Source organism: Muntiacus reevesi, chromosome 6, assembly GCF_963930625.1.
Source record: "Muntiacus reevesi chromosome 6, mMunRee1.1, whole genome shotgun sequence".
Classification (NCBI taxonomy): domain Eukaryota; kingdom Metazoa; phylum Chordata; class Mammalia; order Artiodactyla; family Cervidae; genus Muntiacus; species Muntiacus reevesi.
Window position 1 is genome coordinate 88,877,471 of NC_089254.1, and position 20,719 is coordinate 88,898,189.

The 20,719-nt window shown below is 38.3% G+C and overlaps 2 protein-coding genes across 2 annotated transcripts in view; one reads left to right on the forward strand and one right to left on the reverse strand.

Annotated features, from left to right (window-relative positions):
• Window positions 1-206: 206 nt before the first annotated feature.
• KLHDC10 (kelch domain containing 10) overlaps window positions 207-20,719 on the forward strand; it is a 61,993-nt gene continuing 41,480 nt past the window's right edge. The window contains exon 1 of the mRNA XM_065938850.1: window positions 207-466. Within this exon, the coding sequence (XP_065794922.1) occupies window positions 301-466 (166 nt within the window). The 5' untranslated portion in view covers window positions 207-300. The remainder of the gene's footprint in view (window positions 467-20,719) is intronic.
• Window positions 10,924-11,419, reverse strand: LOC136170731 (cytochrome b-c1 complex subunit 7). The gene has a single exon (XM_065939190.1). The coding sequence runs from the start codon at window positions 11,409-11,411 to the stop codon at window positions 11,076-11,078; it is 336 nt and encodes a 111-aa protein (XP_065795262.1). The 5' UTR covers window positions 11,412-11,419; the 3' UTR covers window positions 10,924-11,075.

The following is a 20,719-nucleotide window of genomic DNA, read 5'->3' on the forward strand; positions in this document are numbered from 1 at the left end:
TGAGTGACTGCTTCTGCCTTTCTCCACCCCCTCCCAACTTTTTTCTTTTCTTTTTTTTTTTTTTTTTTTTAAGCCATAGCTATGGTTACCACGTCTCTCCCCGCCTCCCTCCACCTACCAAGAAGACGGCTGGCCATTGGCTATCTGTCACCAAGTTACTCAGTCATTGGCCGCTGGTGAGACTGGGCGCTCCCCCTTCCCCGGTCTCCCGGGTCTCTTGAGGAGCCCAGGAAGGAGGCTCCGCTAGTGCCGCCGGGCCACGGGCTGCCGCGACCAGGCTGCGGCAGTCGTTAGCCGGTCATGTCGGCCGCCCAGGGCTGGGACAGGAACCGCCGGAGGGGAGGAGGCGCAGCCGGCGGTGGCGGCGGAGGTAGCGGGGCCGGCGGGGGCAGTGGGGGCAACGGGGGTCGGGGGACTGGTCAGCTCAACCGCTTCGTGCAACTCTCCGGGCGGCCGCACCTGCCAGGTGAGTGGTGGAGCACGGTCCTGACAGCTCGCAGGCGGGGTGGGAAGGTGACTGCTCCCTTTTCTTTTCTCCCTGCCTTTCTTTTCCTTGGGAGGAGCAAAGGCAGGCCCCACGCACAGCAGAACGATGGGGGGCTTAGAGAAAAGGAAAGGTGTCTTTGAGGTCAGGGAGGGAACAGGAGCCCGGAGGGGGAAAAAAAGTATTTATGATCTGTTGAAAGCTCTGTGCTGAAAGTTGTTGTGTTTTCTTTTCAAAGGAGAGGCCGTCGTCTCATTGACATTCCCAAATGTTTCGCTTACTCGGTTCCCAGTCTCGTCCTCTTCCGCAGTTTGATCTTGTAAAAGAAAGACATTGTCGCCTAGCTGTGGGAAATTATTTTTAAAGAGAGAAAGAGGGAAGAGTATTCCAAGGAGTGATTTTTGTAAAAACCACCTCAAATGTGTAAGAGTTAGGCATTCTGAAACAAGAAAGGAGGAAGAAGGGGGTGGGTGGGAGGTGGGTAGGAAACAGAACCAAGAGAATTAGGGAAAACTAGTTGAATTATTAATATTTTGGAATATACATAGAATAGATAGCGTGTATGGATTTTAACGGGAAAAAATGAAGATCAAGAATATCGTTAGTGACAAAATTATGCTGTCTACCATATGAAATCCCATGGACTGAGGAGCCTGGCAGGCTACAGTCCAGGGGGTCCCGAAAGAGCTGGACCCTACTTAGCGACTAAACACACACACCCCCTATGAAAAACAGCTTATTGAAAACTGGAAAATGTACCCAGTGTGATTATTTAACGTTTTTGTCTAAATTTACTATCCCTGTGTTCCGATGCCTTGAAAGACAAATCAAATCGATGTGTGTGTGCAAAAAATTTTAAAGAGCTACATTTGTAGGTGAATATTCAGTATAGAGAATGAAAGTGTACTGCCAAGAATGTCAAATATTATGTTGAGCAAGCTTATTTTTACCATGAAGAGAACTATCAAAAATGTGTTAATCATTCACCATGTTTTTTGTGAATAAGATTGATGTTGATTTTATCGGTGATTTTATATTTGTTTAACTGATGAGTTTTGAGAATGAGGGTGTTTGAAATGTGTTTACTACCATGCCTTGTACTAAGTAGTAAAAAAAATTATTTGATTAATTTGAAGAGAAAGGGAATTTTGCATATTAAGTGCGACACTTGCTTATGTTTGTGATAAGGTTATTGATTTATGCTAGAAATGCACATTAATCCGTTTATATGCACCATTAAAATTAACTGTGAAGCAGTTTTAGTCAAATATGTAATACACCAGGAATTGGGTTTGAGATGATCGTATCAGTCTGGGTATTCTAAAATTGCTAAATATGTACTCTTTAACATCAAAAAGGAAAAAGGAGAAATCTTTTTTTTACCCCAAAGTAATAGCAAAAACTTCCATTTTTGTGTATTGACAGGTTAGCAGATAAAGCTCTTACCAAAGACTGTAACTAGTTTGTCCTCTATTACTGCAATCTTAAATCTTTGAGCTTAGATTAATTATACCATAGTCTTCATATTGGCATTCCCAGGCTCCGGGAAACTGGTTGGTGCACTTCCTTACTGCCACCACTTGATGGCAGTGGAAGCCTTGGTTTCTGAAAAGGGGCTTCGGTGTGGAGCTATTTCTGCATTCTCTGCACACAAGACCAGTAACAGCCATTTGTCCAGAGGTAAAGATAAACGTGTTTAAACTGTGAAAATTCATGCAATGGGGCCATCAGCTCTTTTTTCTGCTTTCTTTCCCCCTTGAGTGGCAGGCATTTCATTCTTTCTTCCCCAAGTAGAAAGCCTCAGTCTTCTCTTGACTCTCAGAATTGGAAACATCTGATATTTCAATATATACTTTGAAATTCTTTCACATCAGTTCTTTTTTTTTTCTCCCCAAGCATTTCATTTTAAGCCTTGCCTCTCCCCTTGATTGAAAGGTTTTATTTTGAGACATTCAACAAGATTTTAAGTGAAAGGGGTAGAAATATCAAGGGTTTTTTATGGCTGACCCTGAGGATTCAAAAATAATAATAATAATACATCTTTGTAGGTAACTTTCTCCCACCTTTGATTTCTAATCCCATTTAACATTTTTCCTCCTGCTCTACCAAGATTTTCAGGTACCAAGCAGTGAGCAACCCTTCTTACTTTTTTGCATAGCTACCTTCTACCCAGGGAGCTCCAGTGGCTCAGTGGTAAAGAATCTACCTGCCAATGCAGGAAATGCGGGTTCAATCCCTGGGTCAGGAAGATCCCCTAGGAGGAAATAGCAACCCACTCCAGTGTTCTTGCCTGAAAAATGCCATGAACAAAGGAACTTGGCGGGCTCCAATTCCATAGGGTCAAAGAATCATACTCGACTGAGCGTGCACATAATACACCCTCCTCCAGCCACCAATGAACCAAAAACAGAGCTATCTGGTCTTGGGGTGTTCTCTCTTTCACCAATAGCATCTTTATCCCTGCAGTTATGCAAGCCTGAAACTTAGGCGTCCTCCTTAACGGTTTCCTCTTCCTTGCATTTCTGTTGTAATCAGTCACCAAGTCCTATTTATTTTATTTGTGCCAGATGATGCAGCCATCATCCCTGCCTTAGGTCTCCTACACTGGCTTTCTAAGCAGTCTTCCTGCTTGTACTCTTGCCCTCCAGTTTGTATAGCACACTCATCTTTTGCATGCACAAATTTGTTTTCATCTCAGCTTAGAACCCCTTACTTGCTTTTCATTGCTCTTAAAATAAGGCAAAAATCCTCAACATGGCCTAAAAGCCACTGAGTGGTCTGGCCCCTCTCTAGCTCTCCAGATAACCCTACATCATGTTGTCTTGTTCTTTGATCTTTTCCCACCTCTTTAGATCATGCTCCCTTCTGCCACAGGACAGTTGTACTTGCTATTCCGTCATCTAGTAACCCTGTTAATCCTCATTCTGTTCTCTCCCTCTTTTTTAAGCTTCTCTCCCATTGGATCTCAGCTTGATCACACTGTTTTTTCAGAGAAGTCATCTCTGACCTTTTATTTGTTCTCTTTATACACACTAGTAGCCACATGTGTTTCCATTTGTATGTAATTCTTTGATATGCATGATTTGCTACTCTTTACATATATTTACACACACAGACATCAAATATATACATGTATTAATATACAGACACACATGTATTTTTAAATTCTAAATTAATACATTGGCATTATGTGTAAACAATTAAATTCTTGTGAAAGTGATTGATCAGTGTGGTTCAGTTGCCTTTTGCCCCATTGACTCTGGACAAATGGATACAATCAGTTTCTTGAACATAAAGATAGTGGACTAGACTTTGCATCCGTGGTGGCAGCACAAATAATGTTTTGTGAAACCTTGTTTGAGCAGCTTGTCACCTTTTTTCTGTCTCCTAAAATACAGTAGTGATTATGCATTTGCCCCATAGGCCAAGAAATTCATAGCTTCTTAGACCTGGGTTTCTCCCCACTCATCATCTCTCCGTGCGCAGCAGAGAACAGGGACAGTGCTCTCGCAGCCGTAGAGCTCGGCATGGAGCTCGTGGGGACAGTGGAGCCCATGTTGTCATTGTGACTTAAGTGTGTAAATTTGAGTGAATACCATGTGTTACCTCGGGAAACAGCTAAACAATGTTGCTAACATGGGGACTGGAAAACTGACAAAGAAAAAGGAGGAAAAATATAACAATTGATAAAGCTGCTTAAAAATAATACTGAAAATATTAACTGAGAATTTTTCTTGTGATATATGTTTATGATATAAGGTACAAATGGTAAAAGGCAACTTTTCCTTTTTCCTTTGACCAGTAATTGACTTCTTTCCCTTGAAGCAACTGATTTCGTGTGTGTCTTTTCCAGAAAAGTGTGTGTGTATGTTGGAGGGGAGAAAAATGGTAGCATTTCTTTGTTTGGATGGGCATTTAAAACGTTTACAGTCTTACTAATACAAAGGATAATAAAGTTAATATTTTTGTATGTATATAATTTTGCACATTAGTGACTGTCTTTAGAATAAATTCCTAGAAGTACAATTGCTGGGTCAAAGGATATGTGCTATTTAAATTTTGATAGATATTGTCATTGCCTTTCATAGAGGTTGTGCCAGATTGTGTTCATTGATGTTGGAGTTCTGGCTTCCCATAGCTTTGGTAACAGAGTGGGTTATTAAACTTTTTTTACATTGCCAATTTAAAAGGTATATTTTTCTTCATCTTTTCAATAGATATAAAAACCATACAGCCATATTTGTTTCCTTTATTTATAACATCTGCTTATATTTCCTATTCACCTGGTTATATTTTTTATTTCTCTGTTGGAATGTTTAATATTGTTTGTAGGAGCTGTTTTACAGAAATTAGTTCTTTGTCTCAGTTTTGTGTTGCAGGTACTTGTCACAGTTTCATTTAGCTTTTGACTTTGTTTACAATATATTTTTTCAGCAGAAATTAAAATATTTGTATAGTTTAATTATTAATCTTTTTTTTATTTTAGGTTTTTTGATCATAAGAAAAGGCTTTCCTATTTCAATCTTATTGATATTGCTAATTAAAATTAAAATACTTGTGTTTTTTTTCTTGGTAATTTTATAATTTATTTTTAAGTTAAATGCACTTATTGATACAAAATTTAGTTAGGTAAAGTATTTAGGGAGGATTTAACTTCACTTTTCTTCTAGGTGGCTACCCAGTTATCACAGTATTGAAGTATTGCCTATCGGTGTGCTTAGTTTCTATATATAATTTGGTATTTTTACTAGACTTTTATTCTGTTTCATTGATCAGATTACCTATTTATACCTAGTGACGTCATTCTTTGATTATAATCCTCTTTCATTCTACTTCTTGGAGTTTTCCTAGATACTCTTTGTTTGTTCTGTAAAACTTAGAATTAGATTATTGAACTCCCTCCCCCCATCTTTTGGTATTTTTATTGATACTGCATTATAATTGAAGATTGATTTAGAGATCATTGACTTCTTTTTAAGGTTCAGTCTCCTGTTCAGGAAGAGGGTGTACATTCATTTCTTGTTTTTCAAATTTTTTTTTGTATCCCTCGACAAAATTTAGTTTTTTTCATGTAGACCTTTGATCATTTCTTTTATATGTATTCCTGGTATTTTACCTTTTTTTATTGCTATTGTAAATGGGGCTTCTATTGCTGTTATATCTTTTATCTTGCTCTTTGAACATGGTAATGCTATTAATTTCTGAGTATTAATTTTGTACTTGGCCACCTTTGGAATCTCAGTACTATCTGTTATGGTTTCCCGGTTTTTTTCTAAGGTTTTGCAGTTAAATAATATCCTTGGGCTTCCCAGGTGGCTCAGTGGTAAAGAATCCACCTGCCAATGCAGGAGACTAGGAGGCAGGGGTTAGATCCCTGGGTTGGGAAGATCCCCGGGAAGAGGAAATGGCAACCCACTCCAGTATTCTTGCCTGGAAAATTCCATGGGCAGAGAAACTTGGCGGGCTACCATCCACCGGGTCACACAGAGTCAGACATGACTGAGTGACTGCACACAATATCGTTAGCAAATAAAGATAACTTTATCTTCTCTTTTCCGGTTTTTATACTTAATTCTTTTTTTTGGCAAATCAGTTTAGTTAGTACTTTCCAAAAATATTAAACAGTAAAATAGTAGTGGATTTTTGTCTTATTCCGACTTAAATGTGAATTTTTTAGTGCTTTCCTATTAATATTAGGCCTGACTTTAAGTTAAAGTGTACATACTATGTTAGTCAGCTCTTACCATTTTATAAAGATTTTTTAAAACATGGAAATTAAAATTTCAGCCTCTGTGGGAATTATATGATTTTTTTTCCTTTGTTTACTATTTTGGTGAGTTGTACTAATAGATTTGCTCTCACTGGACCATCCTTGCTTTCCTAAATCAATTCACTTTGTTATTGTGTATTATTTTATATGTGCTCTTGGGTTCTATTTGCTAAACTTTATTTAGAAATTTTGCATCATTCCTCTTAAGCTAAATTGCTTTGTAGTTTTCTTTTATGTATTTTATCTTTGTTGGATTATGCCACTTTCATAAAAATAATTTCAAACTTTTATTTTTCTATACTTTTTTCTCCTCTCTGGTTAAATGGCATTTGAGTTAAATGTTTGGTTGAATTGCCTGTGAGATTATTGGACCTTGAGTATTTTGGGAGGAGACTAGCTCTTTGACAGTTACCTCTTTACTTCTATGATAATTTGCTTGTCATTTATATCTTTGTGAGGAAGCTTTGCCAATTTGTATTATCCTACAAAATAATCTGATTCACCCACGTTTTCAAAATTATTTGTGTAACATGAGCAAGGTACTCTTTTGTGATTAAAAAAAAATTTCCTGTGTCTGTGACTACACTGTCACTTTACTCATTATCACTTCTTATTTAGTATATGTGAGGCCTTGCCTTTTTCTTGTTGTTTACAACCAGGTCTTGGATTTTGTAAAAAATTAGTTCTGTTATTTTCTTTTTTCTTATTTATATTTTTCTTTCACTGTTTTAAATCCTTCCTTTAGCTTTTGTTAGGTTTATTTTGTGACTGTTTTCCTGTCTTCTTGTGTAGAATCCTTAATGTTCTTTTCATTCTTGTGTTTGTGTATGTTTGTATTCGTGCTTAGTTAAATCTGACTGTTTGTGACCCCAGAGACTGTAGCCCACCAGGATTCTCTGTCCACAGAGAATCCAGGATTTTCCAGGCAAGAATACTGGAGTTGGTTGCCATTTCCTTCTCCAGGGGAATCTCCCTGACCCAGGGATTGAACCTGCATCTCCTGCATTGGCAAGCGGATTCTTTACCACTGTACCACCTGGGTGTTAAATTTTGAGTTTTCTTCTGAACAGTACTTGAGTTGTGTCTTGTAAGTTATAGATTTCTTGTATTTATTTTCTGAATATTTTTGTAGTTCAATTTTTGATTTATTTTCTTTAGCACAGGAGTAGTTAATCCTTTTAAACTTTAACATATCCATTTATATGGCTTTAGTAGCGTTATTGAGATTTAATTCACATACTGTACAGTTCACTATTTAAACTGTACAATTCTGTGATTTTTAGTATATTCAGGCTTGTGGAATTATTACCACAGTCAATTTTAGAACATTTTCATCCCCTCAAGAAGAAGCCCTATGACCGTTAAGTTGTCCCTCCCTTATCTTCCTGCTCCTCTTCTCCCTCATCCTCTACCCTAGCTCTTAAGTAACCATAATCTGCTTTCTTTCTCTCTATATTTTCCTGTTATGGACTTCCTCCTATGAATGGAATCATAGTCTTTTTGACTGCCATCTTTCATTTCCATACTGTTTTTTAAGTTTACTAATTTGCTGCAGATATCAGTAATTCATTCCTTTTTCTGGCTAAATAATATTCCACTATATGGATAGACCACATTTTGTTTACCCATTAATGGACATATAGATTGTTTTTCACTTTTTGGCTGTTGTAAATAAACATTTATGTATCAATCTCTGTGTGGACATATGTTTTCATTTCTCTTAGGTACATGCCTAAGTAGTATTTCCCTGGTGGTGCAGTGGTAAAGAACCTGCCTGCCAATAGAGGAGACATGAGATGAGGGTTTGATCCCTGTGTCAGGATGATCCCATGGAAAAGGAAATGTATCCTTGTCTGGGAAGTCCCATAGATAGAGGAGCCTGGTAGGCTACGTCTATGGGGTCACAAAGAGCTGGACATGACTGAGCAACTTTACACACACATGTACACACACTCATATCTAGGTATAGAATTGTTGGGTCAGTTAGTAACTATGCTTGACATTTAATCATTTCAGAAACTGTCAAACTGTTTTCCAAAGTGGGTGGAATTTTACATTCCTACCAGCAGCGTAAGAGGGTTCCAGTTTTTCCACATCCTTGCCAACACTTGTTGTTATCTGACTTTTTGATTTCAGTCATCCTAGTGGGTATGAAGTGGCGTCTCATTGTACTTTTTGACTTGCATTTCCCTCATGACTAATGATGTCAAGCATCTTTCCTTGTTTTTCTCTTTTCTTTCCTCCTTTCTAGTTTTTTTTCTTTTAAGGTATGATTGACATTGTTCATCTTTTCATGTACTTGTTGGCTAATTGTATGTCTTCTTTGAAGAAATGTCTATTAGATCCTTTGCTCAATTTTTAATTGGATTATTTGTCTTTATTATTGAATGGTAAGAACTCTTTATACATTTTAGCTCTCACTACATTTTTTTAAAATGTATTTCAAGTCCTTTGTCAAATATATGATTTGCAAATATTTTTCCCTTTCTGTGGTTGTCTTATCAGTTTCTTAATTGTGCCCTTTGAAGCATAAAAGTTTTAAATTTTGGTGAAGACTGGTTTGTCTTACTGTTGTTATTTTATTTTTTTGCTTTTGCTTTTGTTGTCTATCTAAGAATCTTTTACCAAATCCAGGATCATGAAGACCTGTGTTTATTCTAAGAATTTTATAGTTTTGCTCTAATATTTATGCATGTGGTAAAGGTTATCTTAATTGACTGTCCTGTTGAAAAGACTGTGCTTTCCCCCATTGAATAGTCTTGGCATTCTTGTTGAAAACCAGTCAACCTTAAACATGCATAGGCTTATTTATGGGCTTTTAATTCTGTTCCATTAATCTATATGTCTGTCATGTGCCAGTGCCATAGTGCCTCAGTTACTGTTGCTTTGGACATAGTTTTGAAATCAGAAAATGTGAATTCTCCTACTTTATTCTTTTTCAGGTTTGTTTTGGCTATTTTGGGTCCCTGCAATTCCATATAAATTTGACAAATTTGTCAATTTGTAGGAAGAACTCAGCTGGGGTTCTCATAGGGATTGCCATCTGTACATCAGTGTGAAGATATCACCATCTTTTAACGTTATCTTCTAATCCCTGCACATGGGATATTTTTCCATTTATTTGGATTTTCTTTAATTCTTTCAATAATGTTTTATGGTTTCCAGAGTTTGTTTATATTAATATGTCACTTGCCTTTCTCAAGCAAGAAAATGTTGTTCAGGTGCTTTACTATATTTTCAGCAGTGTTTGTACTCCTTTGTGTTAGTTACAACGAAGATTTCATTTCTGCATTGGTTTTATTTTTTTCCTTCCATTTCTTTTCTGTTCTCTGCCTGCTGATATTTTGTCTCTGTTATCTTGTCTTCTTCAAGTTAGAATTACTTGTCTTTTCTGCCCCTGAAGCAGCTTTAATTTTGGTAAAGCTTATTGTCTTTCACTTCCTACCACCACTGTAAAAGGAATACAAACTCTCATAGTGGCATTATTTATAAAAGCCAGTATATGGAAACAGCTTAAGTGTCCATCAACAGATTAATAAATAAAGATGATGTGGTGTATATATACAGTGGAATACTACTCAGTGATAAAAAAGAATGAAATTTGGCTATTTGCAGCAACATGGGTGGACTTGGTAGGCACTTTGCTAGGTGAAATAAGTCAGAGAAAGACAAATGCTGTATGATATTACTTAAATGCAGAATATAAAAAACATAACAATCTAGTGAATAGAGCAAAAAAAAAAGAAGCAAGCTCACAGATATAGAGAACAAGCTAGTAGTTACCTGTGGGGTAAAGGAGGGGGGAGGGACAGTATAGGGATAGGAGATTAAGAGGTATGAAATATTAGGTAGGAAATAAGCTGCAAGGATATATTATACAACCTATGGAATATAGCAAATGTTTTATAATAACTAAATGAAATATAATTTTTAAAATTGTAGATCACTATATTGTACATCTGTAAAATATAATACTGTATACCAGCTATACTTCAATTTTTTAAAAAGGAATACAGCTCATTAAAATTTGGAAAATATTAAAAACTTGAAACAAGAAGAAAATCATCTATAGTAATTCCATTTGATACTTGTGTCAGCATTTTGATATTTTGCTTTTTTAGTCCTTTACAGTGAATTGTGTTATATTTAATATTGTATAAATCATTACATACTACTAGTGGCAGCTTGGGATTCTCTTAAACCTGTTCTGTATTTAAATGTTTTCTCTTATTTTACCAAGTAGACTCTGTTTCTCCTCAATTTATCATACGAATAACTGTTTAGATTTTTTTCTAGCTGATGTACTATTTTCTTTTTTCTTCACAGCCAAGGTTTTGGAAGAATAGACTCAATTGTTTAATTTCTTTTTTCCTCTTCAGTCTATTGCACTTCTGCCTCCATTGTTCTACTCAGGTCTTCTTGGCTAAGGTAATAACTTCTTAACTGCCAAATTCATTAGATATCTCTTAGTCTTCATCCTACCCAGTTTCTCTAGATTTTGATTTCAACTAGCCCCTTTGCTAAAACCTGGGAATATGTAACTAGACACAATCTGTATTCCTAAAGAGCCCTTAGTTACCCTTTTTATCGCTTGAATTTCTCATTAGTTTTTCTTTATCTGGTGCTTAATGCTGATATCCAAGAGTATATCTGTTTGTTTCCCACCTCATTCTTTTTTTTTTTTTTTTTCCAACAATAATTATGATATTTATTTAAAGTAATACATTTACAGCCCAAATAGTTCTACATTGTACATTTCAGGTTTAACCAGCTTCATAAAAATACTTGAGAACAGCTGTACCCACAGATTAGACTACTAAATTATTTCTTTGCCCATTCTTCTCTCTCTTTTCTTTCCCGAATAACCTCTTTCAGATACGGTTCAAGGTAGAATTTATCCTCCTCATATTTCGTCCACTGCTCTTTAGGCAGGATCTGCTGCCTCATGCTGAGGTCCAGGGCCCTCTTAATGCGAAACACTCTGTCGTTATAAAGGTTCTCGGGAAGCCTTCTTATGGCTTCTTTTACATCATCATTCTCATGTATTGTGTCATCTCGCATTAAGCCCAGTTTATTGAACCCGGCAGCGTTGTAATACCATTTTCGAATACCCTCCAGCCACCTGCTTGATGCTGAAACAGCTGGCCGGCCCGCCATGTTGACCTGACCCCCACCTCATTCTTATATTTTCCTCTGGGTGATGTCGTTAATATCCTAACAACATAGATCAGACCTCTTTTCCTGGCCTGTTTGCCAGCGGCTACTAGACAGTGCCACTCCAGTGACTAATGAATGCCTTAAATTCAGCTTGTCTGAAAACAGTTTCATTATCTTTCCTGCCAAACCTGTTTTTGCTCCTGTGTCCCTTATTCTGACTAATTTAATGGCTACCTCATCAATTTAGTGAATGAAGCCAGAAATCTGAGAATCACATTAGATTCCTTTCTTTTGCTCACCCCTTGTACAGTTGGTCACAAAGTTGCCAGTTTTTCCTCTTTACTCTAATTTTTCTGACCTTTTCCACGACTACAGCCTCACCACTTATGTCTTTCATTTTATATTTCAGCTATAGAACTATTTGCAGTTAGTTGCTTTAAATTCGTAGAAGAAGTAAGGTTGGGAGGGTGAGATTTTTTTAAGTTGCAATTTCCTGCAGTACCACACTGTGTCATGATTCTACACATAACCATTTTTTTCTTAGACTGCCATTTCCTAAATCCCTTCTAAGACCCACCCAAGTATACGTTACACAGCTTTTTTTCTGTTCTCTCTATTAATACAAATAGATTACTTATACTGGGTAGTTACTGTGTGTCTGCCTCTGTTCAGGGTGTTTTACAAATATTAATTCATTTAATCCTCATAACTTTGTGAGGTAATTAGCTTTCTCATCCCCTTCTGTGATGAAGAACTGAGGCTTATAGAGAAGCTGCAGAACTTGCACGAAGTGCATATAGCTAATAAATGTCAGACTTAGGATTCAGACCATCTCTTAGACTTCAGAGTCCATGCTGTTGTGCCTCTTCTTTGTGCCATCACCTTCTTTTGTATATACAAAGGATCACAGTACTTATATTGAATTGCTTTGCAAGTATTTGTTTTTGAACTTATCTAACTATGGGCTTTTTTTTTTTTAATTGGAAGACAGTTGCTTTGCAATATTGTATTAGCTTCTGCCTTACAATGTGGATCAGCTATTAGTATACATACATATATGCCCTCCCTCCTGAGCCTCCTTGCCACCCCCTCCTCATCCCACCCCTCTATGTTGTCACAAAGCACCGGGGACCGAGCTCCCTATGTAACTATGGGCTTCTTAAAGGGAAAAATAATGTCTTATTCGCTGTCACCTTCCACAGGTCTAGAACACTGCCCCATTTATAGCTGACTTTTCCTAAATATTTATTGAATGAATTAGTAATTGTCAATATCTGTAGTTACTCAGGCAGAAGAGTTGTGTTTAGGTTATTTTACATTACATAAGGCTAAATAAACTTTTTAACCTAGGTATTTAGCACATACAGTTTTTGCATGGCTTTTCCAAGTACAGTTTTATGTCTGATCTTATCAGTGGTTGTTGTATCCTTCTGTCTTTTCCTCAATTCCACCCCTTCCTGCCTTTTCAGACTTTTCAGAATATTTACATTTTTATCACTTATCTGTCTTCAGACCCTTTCTTTTGATCAAGTCATCCCTTTAGCATTTGAGCTTGCTCAAGTTTTATCTTTCTGGTCTTCTAGCCTCTCCGAAATAGCTCAGTTGGGAGAGTGTTAGACTGAAGATCTTTCTGGTCTTCCCCTTTTCTTCAGAGCCAAGTTCATGAAAATATTGACTAGAGTTGAGGTCTTCATTGCCACATCTCCTCCTCTTTTCTTTGAAGTAGCTCTTGTTAAAGTCACAGGTGACTTATGTGTTATCCAATCAAGTGATGTTTTTCAGTTTCCACCTTACCTGATCTCTCTTCATTTTGAAACATCCTTTTTCCTCTGCTTCTCTGGCATCAGCTCTGGTTTCCTTTTTGTGTCTGGCTTCTCATACTAAGTCTTCTTTGTTGATCCTTCTTCTACCAGGCCTTTAAGGAATTGGAGTTCTGAAGTCTTGGTCCCATGCCTCTGCCCTTCTTTTTTCAAATTATTTTAGGTGTTTTTTTTTTTCCCAAATCCATGGTTTTCATTTTTCAGTTATACATGAAGAAGTCAGGCCACTTTGTAATTCTTCCTAAATCGCTCTTGAGAGCCAAATACTTGCTTTCTTCATGTCTCCACTTACATGGCATTTACCCCTCAAGTTCAGCATGTCTAAAATGGAATTTGTGACGTTTCTTTATTCTAAACGGGGGAATTATTGGACAGTTTTAAGCAGGGTAGTATGGGATGTGATTTACATTTTTTTGTGCCTGTGTGATTTACATTTTTTAAAGCTTCCTGTAACTGCCAGGTGGAGAATGGATTGTGGGAAATGGTAAAAGTGAAGCATAAAGGCTATTTAGAAAAATACTGCAATAGTCCCCTAAAAAGATGATGGTGCCTTGGAGCAGGGTATAGTGGTATAAGTTGTGAGAATAATTAAGTATGAGATATATTTTGAAAATAGAATGAACAGGATTTATTGTGAGATATGAAGGAAAGAGAAAAATCAGGATGACTCCAAAGTTTTTGTCTTAAGCAACTGGATGGATGATGGTGTCATTAAATGTGACGGAGCAGACTGAGACAAGAAGGATTGTGGAAGTCAGTCAAGAGTTCTTTTTTGGCTGTGTTAAGCTTGACATGCCTATTTGACATCTAAGTAGAGGATATAAGGTAGACAATCCCCATGTATAAATCAAATCAAGGGAGAGGTAGAGGCTCAGGATATAAATTTTGGAATTATTAGCATGCAGATGGTACTTACAGTCACTGTGGAAAATTCTAAAAGAGATGAAAATACCAGACCACCTTACCTGTCTTCTGAGAAACCTGTACGCAGGTCAAGAAGCAACAGTTAAAGCCAGACATGGAACAATGGGCTTGTTCAGAATTGGAACGTCAAGGCTGTATATTGTCACCCTGCTAATTTAACTTATTTGCAGAGTATATCATGCAAGATGCCAGGCTGGATGAAGCACAAGCTGGAATCAAGATTGCTAGGAGAAATATCAGTAACCTCAGATATGCAAGTGATACTCCTTCAGTGGCAGACAGTGAAGAGAAACTAAAGAGTCTCTTGATGAAGGTGAAACAGGAGAAGAAAAAAGCTGGCTTAAAACTCAACATTCAAAAAATTAAGATCATGATATCTGGTCACATCACTTCACGGCAAATAGATGGGAAAACAATGGAAACAGTGACAGATTTTATTTACTTGGGCTCTAAAATCACTGGACAGTGACTGCAGCCTTGAAATTAAAGATGCTTGTTCCTTTGAAGAAAAGCTATGACAAACCTAGACAGTGCATTAAAAAACAGAGACATCACTTTGCTAACAAAGATCTGTACACCCAAAGCTGTGGTTTTTCCAGTAGTCATATACAGATGTGAGAGCTGGACCGTAAAAAAGGCTGAGCACTAAAGAATTAGCTTTCGATTTGTGGTGCTGGAGAAGACCCTTGAGAGTCCCTTGGACAGCAAGGAGATCAAACCAGTCATTCCTAAAGGAAATCAGTTCTGAATATCAGTGGAAGGACTGATGCTGAAGCTCCAACACTTTGGCCACGTGATGTGAAAAGCCGACTCATTAGAAAAGACCCTGATGCTGGGAAAGACTGAAGGCAGGAGGAGAAGGGGGCAACAGAGGATGAAATGATTGAATGACATTACCTATTCAGTGGACATGAATTTGAGCAAACTCCGGGAGATAGTGAAGGATAGGGAAGCCTGGCATGCTGCAGTCCATGAGTCACAGGGAGTCAGACATGAGTTAGCGACCAAACAACATGCATTTTAAGGTTCAGTTTGTATATTGTCCTTGAGCTACTTTTAAGATTTTTTTTTTAACAGTCTTTAGTGTTTTTGAACACCCAGGTCATTAGACTGTTCCCAGTATCTATACTGGGCAAACTTGTAGAACACATAAAAAAGTTATGCTCACTTACATATGTAAATATGATTTCTTATGATTGAACTCAACCTTCCCTGCCTGTCATTTTTTTTTTTTATTATTTTTTTTAACTGAAAATCACTCTTTAAGCCTGATAAAATAGTATACAAGGGCGACCAAATCTCTCTTCTCTTTAGATCACTAATTCTCCAGTTTCTCCCGAGAGATGTCACATCTGTTAGTTTTTAGTGTATCTTTCCAGAATTAAAATTTGCATATGTATACATATAGGTATGGGGTTTCCCTGATAGCTCAGTTGATAAAGAATCTGCCTGCAATCAGGAGACCCTGGTTCCATTCCTGGATCGGGAAGATCCGCTGGGCAAGGAATAGGCTCCCCACTGTAGTATTCTTGGGCTTCCCTTGTAGCTCAGCTGGTAAAGAATTCGCCTGCAATGTGGGAGACCTGGGTTCGATCCCTGGGTTGGGAAGATCCCCTGGAGAAGGGAAAGGCTACCCACTCCAGTATTCTGGCCTGGAGAATTCCGTGCAGTGTATAGTCCATGAGGTCGCAAAGAGTCGGACATAGCTGAGTGACTTTCACTTTCACTACACATATAGATATGTTATCTTTATTTTTGAACAAATTAGAGTAAATACATAAAGAATACATGGAGTATTCTTTCTGCACCTGTCTTTTTTTACTAAAAATATATTGTTGGAATTGTTCTGTATTAGCATATTTAGATCTGATTCTTCTTCATGGCTGAAAGTATTGCATTGTATGGATGTAGAGTAATTTACTAGCTACACAGTTTTTTTAAAAAAAGTTTATTGGAGTATAGTTGATTTTCAATGTTGTGTTAGTTTCAAAGTATACAGCAAAGTGCAAGCCACACAATTGATAGATATTTATATTTTTTCTGGTCTTTTACTATTTAAAAAGATTGTGTAATGCATGGTGGTAAATATTGCTGACTTGCCCTTCAGTATCTGTGTTTATTAAGTTTTCTTCAAGTTATAGAATTTTAAAACTCACATGATTGTTATCTCTTTACCTTACTCAACTTTCCCATCCAGCTAGTCTTTAAGCCCTTGTGTTTTATCTGCATATAGTAACTATTATTAGCTAAGAATTTTTATAAACATTTACTCATAACCTAATGAGGAGTAGGTACTGTTATTGTTCCCTTTTCATAGAGAAAGAAACTGAGGCCCAGAGGGTAACACCGTTTCTAAGGCCATATAATTCACAAGGGACAGAACCCTTATGATTTGGATACAGGCAATGTGGTTCCAATGTCCATGCTTTTAACTACTGTGCTGTCCTCATCTCTCTTGCCTGTCTTTCCCAGTAGTGCCATAATTCAGGCGTTCATTGCCTCAAATTTGACTTTATTGATACAGGTAAAGGCTTCCCCAGTGACTCAGTGGTAAAGAATCTATCTGCCAAGCAGGAGACGCAGGTTCAGTCTATGTGTTGAGAAGATCTTCTGGAGAAGAAAATGGCAACCCACTCCAGTATTCTTGCGTGGGAAATATCATGGACAGAGGAGCCTGGTAGGCTACAGTCTCTGGGGTCACTAAAGAGTTGGACATGACTTAGCAACTAAGAAAAACAAATAGACAAAACAAATACAGGTATTCCCCACTTTTCCAAGTTTACTTTACACCTCTTTTAAGAAAGTCTTGTGTTAGTGTCTCTTTTCACTAACTGAAAGAAATTGGAAGAGGATTGTCACTTTTATGATAAAGCAAAAAAATGGGTTCAAGATTTGTTTTGCAGTGAGTTGGTACAGAGGCAGCACACACCCCAAGCAGCATGAGTGGCCCTGCCAGGCTCCTTCCCTGGAAACTACACTCATCATCTCAGCATCAAGCCACCATAGCTTTGCACTGTGTCTGTGAGCATCTGGGCTTTATCAGGATTTATTTTGTACATCAGTTAGCACAAAGGTAATTAAGGTAATTGCTTCTTCACATACCACCATTTTGCTTAGGAAAGGTTTCATTGGGAATACGCTACTTTAGGATAACAAGGAAACCTGTAATGTTTTTGTCACTCTCAGTCTTCCTATCCTATTTCATTCTATATATTGAAACAAGATTAATCTCCCCAAAGCATAACTATGATTATTGCTTCCCAGATCAAAATCCTTAGTAGCTTCCTGCTGCATTTAGAATTCAGCTCAATCTCATGCTCTTCCTTTTTATATGTGCTATACTGTCAGTCAGTTTGCTCCAAGCTTTATCTAAGGTGAAATCATTGAGTTGTCTAAAGACTAGACAATGAAATTAGAAGTAATTAAGCCAAAAAAAAGATGAGGTAAACAGTCATTGGAGTTGAATGGTGCTTTTTTAGAAAAGTTGTTTCCCTTTTTACTCAGTATCCCTTGCCATATGGTTTCATCAGCAAACTATCAACCCAGTTAATTTGAATCAGATGTGTAATTGATCAAACCAAAGCTTAGCTGCAAACATCTTGGTGTCACATAAAATAAATTCCTTCAAACACAGGGAAGTACACAAACTTGATGCAGAAATGTGAATTTTCTAATGTGAATTGAAAAGGACAAAGGAGAAGCCCCAGCAAGATGGTAGGAGGGGTGAAACTGTGTTTAGAACCAAACCCCATACCCACCAGAGACTTTCAGAGGGCTCTAACAAAACCTGGTGCACACAGGAGACCTCACAGAGACTGAGCCAGACCTGCCTGTGAGTGTTTGAGTGTCTCCTATGGAGGTATGGGTCAACAGTGGCCTGCCACAGGGGCAGGTCTGTCCGGGTGCAGCAGACCTGGGTGTGGCATAAGCCCTCTTGGATGAGGTTGCCATTAACCCCACCATGGAGCCGCCAGAACTTGCAGAGGACTGGGGAAACAGACTCTTTGAGGGCACAAACAGAACCTTGTGTGCACCAGGACCCAGGAGAAAGGAGTAGTGACCCCACAAGAGACTGACCCAGACTTCCCTGTGAGTGTCCAGGAGTCTCCGGTGGAGACGTGGATCTGCGGTGGCCTGCTGCAGCGTTGGAGGCCTGCTGCAGGGTTGAGTGCAGCCGTGCATGCATGGGACCTTTTGAAGGAGGTCACCATTATCTTCATTATCTCCACCATAGTGTGGTCTCAGGTCAAACAACATTTAGGGAATACAGCCCTGCCCATCAACAGAAAATTGGATTAAACATTTACAGAGAATGGACCCACCCATCAGAATAAGACCCACTTTCCCCCACAATCAGTCTCTTCTAACAGGAAGCTTCCATAAGTTTCTTATCCTTATCCATCAGAGGGCAGACAGAATGAAAACCACAGTCACAGAAAACTAATCGAACTGTTCACATGGACCACAGCCTTGTCTAACTCAACGAAACAATGAGCCATGCTGTGTAGGGCCACCCAAGACAGACGGATCATGGTGGAGAGTTCTGACAAAATGTGGTCCACTGAAGAAGGGAATGGCAAACCACTTCAGTATTCTTGCCTTGAGAATCCCATAAACAGTATGAAAAGGCAAAAAAATATGACACTGAAAGATGAACTCCCCAGGTTGGTAGGTGCCCAATATGCTACTGGAGAAAAATGGAGAAATAACTCCAGAAAGAATGAAGAGATGGAGCTAAAGCAAAACAACGCCCAGTTGTGGACGTGACTGGTGATGGAAGTAAAGTCTGATGCTGGAAAGAACAATATTGCATATGAACCTGGAATCAGGATAAATTGGAAGTGGTCAAACAGGAGATGGCAAGAGTAAGCATCGACAGTTTAGGAATCAGTGAACTAAAATGGACTGGAATGGATGAATTTAACTCAGATGACCTTTATATCTACTATTGTGGTCAAGAATCCCTTAGAAGAAATGGAATAGCCCTCATAGTCAACAAAAGTCCAAAATGCAGTACTTGGGTGCAATCTCAAAAATGACAGCGTGATCTCTGTTTGTTTCCAAGGTAAACCATTCAATATCACAGTAATCCAAGTCTGTGCCCCAACCAGTAATGCTGAAGAAGCTGAAGTTGAACGGTTCTATGAGGACCTACAAGACCTTCTAGAACTAACACCCAAAAAAGATGTCGTTTTCATCATAGGGGAATGGAATGCAGAAGTAGGAAGTCAAGAGATACCGGGAATAACAGGCAAATTTGGCCTTGGAGTACAAAATGAAGCAGGGCGAAGGCTAACGGAGTTTTGCCAAGAGAACGCACTGGTCCAAGCAGAGACCCTCTTCCAACAACACAAGAAAAGACTCTACACATGGACATCACCAGATGGTCAATACCGAAATCAGATTGATTATGTTCTTTGCAGCCAAAGATGGAGAAGCTCTATACAGTCAGCAAAAGCAAGACCGGGACCTGACTGTGGCTCAGATCATGAACTCCTTATTGCCAAATTCAGACTTAAATTGAAGAAAGTAGGGCAAACCATTAGGCCATCCAGGTATGACCTAAATCAAACCCCTTATGATTATACAGTGCAAGTGACAAATAGACTCAAGAGATTAGATCTGATAGAGTGCCTGAAGAACTATGGACAGAGGTTAATGACATTGTACAAGAGACAGTGATCAAGACCATCCCCAAGAAAAAGAAATGCAAAAAGGCAAAATGGTTGTCTGAGGAGGCCTTACAAATAGCTGTGAAAAGAAGAGAAGCTAAAGGCAAAGGAGAAAAGGAAAGATATACCGTTCCAAAGAATAGCAAGGAGAGATAAGAAAGCCTTCCTCAGTGATCAATGCAAAGAAATAGAGGAAAACAAGAGAATGGGAAAGACTAGAGATCTCTTCAAGAAAATTAGAGATACCAAGGGAACATTTCATGCAAAGATGGGCACAATAAAGGACAGAAATGGTATGGACCTCACAGAAGTAGAAGATATTAAGAAGAGGTGGCAAGAATACACAGAAGAACTATACAAAAAAGATCTTCATGACCCAGATAACCATGATGGTGTGATCACCCACCTAGAGCCAGACATCCTGGAATGTGAAGTCAAGTGGGCCTTAGGAAGCATCACTACGAACAAAGCTAGTGGAGGTGATGGAATTCCAGTTGAGCTATCTCAAATCCTAAAAGATGCTGCTGTGAAAGTGCTGCACTCAATATGTCAGCATATTTGGAAAACTCAGCAGTGGCCATAGGACTGGAAAAGATCAGTTTTCATTCCAATCCCAAAGAAAGGCAGTGCCAAAGAATGTTCAAACTATGTACAGCTGCACTCATCTCCCATGCTAGCAAAGTAATGCCCAAATTCTCCAAGCCAGGCTTCAACAGTATGTAAACCATGAACTTGCAAATGTTCAAGCTGGATTTAGAAAAGGCAGGGACACCAGATATCAAATTGCTAACATCCATTGGATCATCGAAAAACCAAGAGGATTCTAGAAAAACACTACTTCTGCTTTATTGACTACTTCCAAAGCCTTTGACTGTGTGGATCACAACAAACT

What these genes read in the sequence shown, in the direction of transcription:
- LOC136170731 (XM_065939190.1), bottom strand. Translation starts at nt 11,411, where the DNA reads ATGGCGGGCCGGCCAGCTGTTTCAGCATCAAGCAGGTGGCTGGAGGGT.